The sequence below is a fragment of the Mustela nivalis genome (assembly GCF_964662115.1).
Source record: "Mustela nivalis genome assembly, chromosome: 3".
NCBI classification, from domain to species: domain Eukaryota; kingdom Metazoa; phylum Chordata; class Mammalia; order Carnivora; family Mustelidae; genus Mustela; species Mustela nivalis.
The window spans coordinates 133293665-133297120 of NC_139022.1; the positions used below are offsets into that span (position 1 = coordinate 133293665).

Consider the following 3456-nt stretch of genomic DNA (forward strand, 5'->3'; position numbering starts at 1 on the left):
GGAGCTGTCTCAAATGAAGAGAACAATGAGCAGCGAATGTTTGTTACCTTACTACACGGCCCACAGCTACCGTTCAATGGGCGTGTTCAATACCTCCATGGGGGACCTGCAGCGACAGCTGTACAAGGGAGGAGAGTATGACATTTTCAAATATGCTCCAATGTTTGAAAGTGACTTTATTCAGATCAGCAAAAAAGGAGAGGTGATAGACGTGCACAACCGTGTCCGAATGGTGACCGTGGGCATCGCGTCCACCAGCCCCATCCTCCCACTACCTGATGTCATGCTGCTGGCTCGACCAACAAAAATCTGTGAAGAGCATGTCAGACACGCCCAGACCACCAAGGGGAGAGGTCGCAAGCCCACGAAGACCCTAGAGCTCACCAGGCTGCTTCCCCTCAAGTTTGTCAAGATCTCCATTCACGATCGGGAGAAACAGCAGCTGCGCTTGAAGCTTGCCACCGGCCGCACTTTCTACCTGCAGCTGTGTCCCTCTTCAGATGCACGAGAAGACCTCTTTTGCTACTGGGAAAAACTTGTCTATCTCCTGAGACCACCAGTGGATAGCTGCAGCAGTACCCCGACCCTGCACACGGCAGAAGCAGTTCCCCTAGAGGATGACAAGGGCCTAATGGTAAGCATCAACAGAGACTCAAGAGAATGGGGCAGGGTATTTTGGGAGCACAGCTCAAAGTTGGTCTACAGAAGCTCAGATGCTCTCTGAGGCTCACCTGGAAAATGCACTCCACTTGAGTAGTCTCAGGGCCAAATGAGCCCCCACTAGGGCATTTAACATCTCAGGGAGTTTCCGAGTGCTTCTCCCACTTGTTCCACAAGGCTGAATTTCAGAGAGACGTCACAGACCAGCTGTTTTGGTCTCATACCCATGGTTGTAACCCCTACCCTCCAAATGGGCATCCTGCTGGCCCAGTCTCTTCTCCAATGCTTACTCCAACCCAGTTAGTCTCAGCAGCTGTGGAACATTGTTAGCAATTAGGAAGCCGTTCCCTCACTCTCTATCCCTATGACTACCGTGTGCTGATTAAAATCAGGACCACCCACGTGTGTGTGCACACGCACGATTTTCGCAGCCACCCAAATGCAAATTGTGTGGATCCCTTGACCCAGCATTCCTACTTCTAGGAATCTGTTCAGCAGAGATGCAAACACGTGTATAAAAGACAAATATAGGGGCACCTGGGTGGCTCAGTGGGTTAAGCCTCTGCCTTCAGCTCGGGTCCTGATCCCGGGGTCCTAGGATCCAGCCTCGCATCCGGCTCTCTGCTCAGTGGGGAGCCTGCTTCCCTCCCTCTCTCTGCCTGCCTGTCTACTTGTGATCTCTCTCTGTCAAATAAATAAATAAAATTTAAAAAAAAAAAGACAAGTATATGAGGATGGGGAGTTATATCAGTGCTTTCCCTGGTGCTGGGATTGTTAAGGAAAAAGCAAGTGACCATTTGATAGGGGTGCTGTAGATGGGATCTTGCCTCAAGTGGGAGCATAGATTCAATCATTTGGAAGGTCCTGCCGCTCAGGACCCTTTTGGAAGCCCTTGAGTAGCTCAGCTCCAGGTCCATGCTGAGAAAGGAGCAGACAGTTCTAGGCTCAGTTTATCATCTCTCTCTTACCTGTTTCTTCTCCCCTTGGCACAGACCACAGAGCTCCATAGAGAAGGGGATCGGGATGAGTTCAGGCTTCACAAGCCTCCTCGCGAGGTGTCCAGAGCCACCTCTTCGGGGTACGCTGGGGGAGAAGGACTCCATCACGCGCACAGCCGAATGCCGGGCTCCCCTGCAGTGGCGAGGGCTGCCGGGACCGCCGAAGGTGCAGCCGCCAGGGCAGTCGGGAGCATGGCGGGGGCGGCCACGAGCACTATCTCAGGCTTGGCCATGGCTGGGGCAAAAACAAGCTCTTCGTCAGGTGCGCTGAGCTTAGCAGCCACCAAGACTTCGAGCACAGGCCAGGTAAGCACGGCCCTGTCTGGAGCCACCAGCAGAAGTCCGGGAGAAAGTGGATCCAACAAGGCCATTGCAGGGGCTCTCAGTATATCCTCAGAGAGTACGAACGTGGCATTGGGGGCTGCAAGCACGTCCTCGGCAGGTGCCTCGGTCCCAACGACGGGGACTGCCAGCCTCTCCCCAGGGAGCAGCCTGAACGTGGTGTTCGCAGGCGCATTGACGACCGGCGCACCTGCTGCAGAGAAAGCCGCCGCCTGCTCAGCGGTAGGACCCCTCGTCTCCACCTTGCAGAGTGAAGGCTACATGAGTGAGAGGGATGGAAGCCAGAAGGTCTCCCTGCCCCGTGCTGAAACCCGGAAGGAAAAAAAAGAAAGAAGAGAAAAGAAGGACAGGACATCCGGGAGGAAAAGTTCCCGTCACCACAGGACCAGGGAAAGTCACCACAGGACAGGAGGGGACAAGTCCACCCGGAAATCATCCTCCCACCGGTCCTTATCCGGCGACGACAAAAGAGAGGACAAAAAGGAAAAAGGGAAGACCCATGGAAGAAGCAAAGGACACAGCTCTCACAAGGGTGGCGGCCACAGCGCCGGGGCAAAGGAGTCAAGGACAGCTCACAAATTGGGGAAGATCAAATCCATAACCAGTTCAGGCGCAGTGAGTAAGAAATCCAGTAAAATCGGCTCTTTCCTCAAGAACTTGAAAGTCATTCCTGGCTCAAAAACTGGGGTCAGGTCACACGATAGAGGGCTAGACTTCGTGGCTAAGACAGTAGAGAAGCGCAACATAGAAGCCAAGTTAGAGAAGGCCCCGGGCAGCAAAGATCTGGAGATCTCTGGTACCATGACATCTGAGACAATGGAGACCATAGTCATTGAAGCTAAATCCGTTTAAATAGGAGCCCGGGCAGGAAGCTCACAGTGGAGATCCAGCCTCAGGGAAGTATCCCTAGAGAGTCCATTTTTGCTTTCTCTAATAAAGGAAATCATGCAACCCCAAAAGAAATGCTGTCTCGTTTGAATAGTCTATATCTCCTAGCCTGCTAGTGACCTCACAGTGGCTCCTGTGATGTGACCCAGGCTGCAGCCTGAGACCCCAGCCTCCAGTCAGACAGAACCTCACCTTCCACCCATGACTGGCAGATCCAGTATGAGTGCTATGCTGTGCGTCCATTCCTCTCTGCCTTTGTTTTCCCCAAGACCATGTCTACAAGTCGCAGACTATAGCCTGGAAAGCACCACCAGTGCCATGTTCCCATGTTCTTCTTTCTCTTCCCCCAAAGTCCCTGAAACATGGACTTTCAGTCCAGTCCACAGACTAAAGACAGGACTCGTGTCTCCTTGGAATAATCAGGAGGCAAAGGGGATCTAGCCACATTTGTAGATGATCAGAATGAGGAGTTTACCATCTAGATCAGGAATTGGCAGCCAGAGAGCCAAATCTTGCCAACTGCGTGGTTTTGTAAACAGTCTTATGGCAACACAGCCACAGGCGTTCA

At 52.7% G+C, this 3456-nt stretch overlaps 1 protein-coding gene across 1 annotated transcript; it reads left to right on the forward strand.

The window, feature by feature from the left end:
• On the forward strand, positions 1–2953 carry GARIN3 (golgi associated RAB2 interactor family member 3). The gene is made up of 2 exons (XM_082726076.1): positions 1–634; positions 1653–2953. The coding sequence occupies exons 1-2, from the start codon at positions 14–16 to the stop codon at positions 2850–2852; spliced, it is 1821 nt and encodes a 606-aa protein (XP_082582202.1). The 5' UTR covers positions 1–13; the 3' UTR covers positions 2853–2953.
• The last annotated feature ends 503 nt before the right edge of the window (positions 2954–3456 follow it).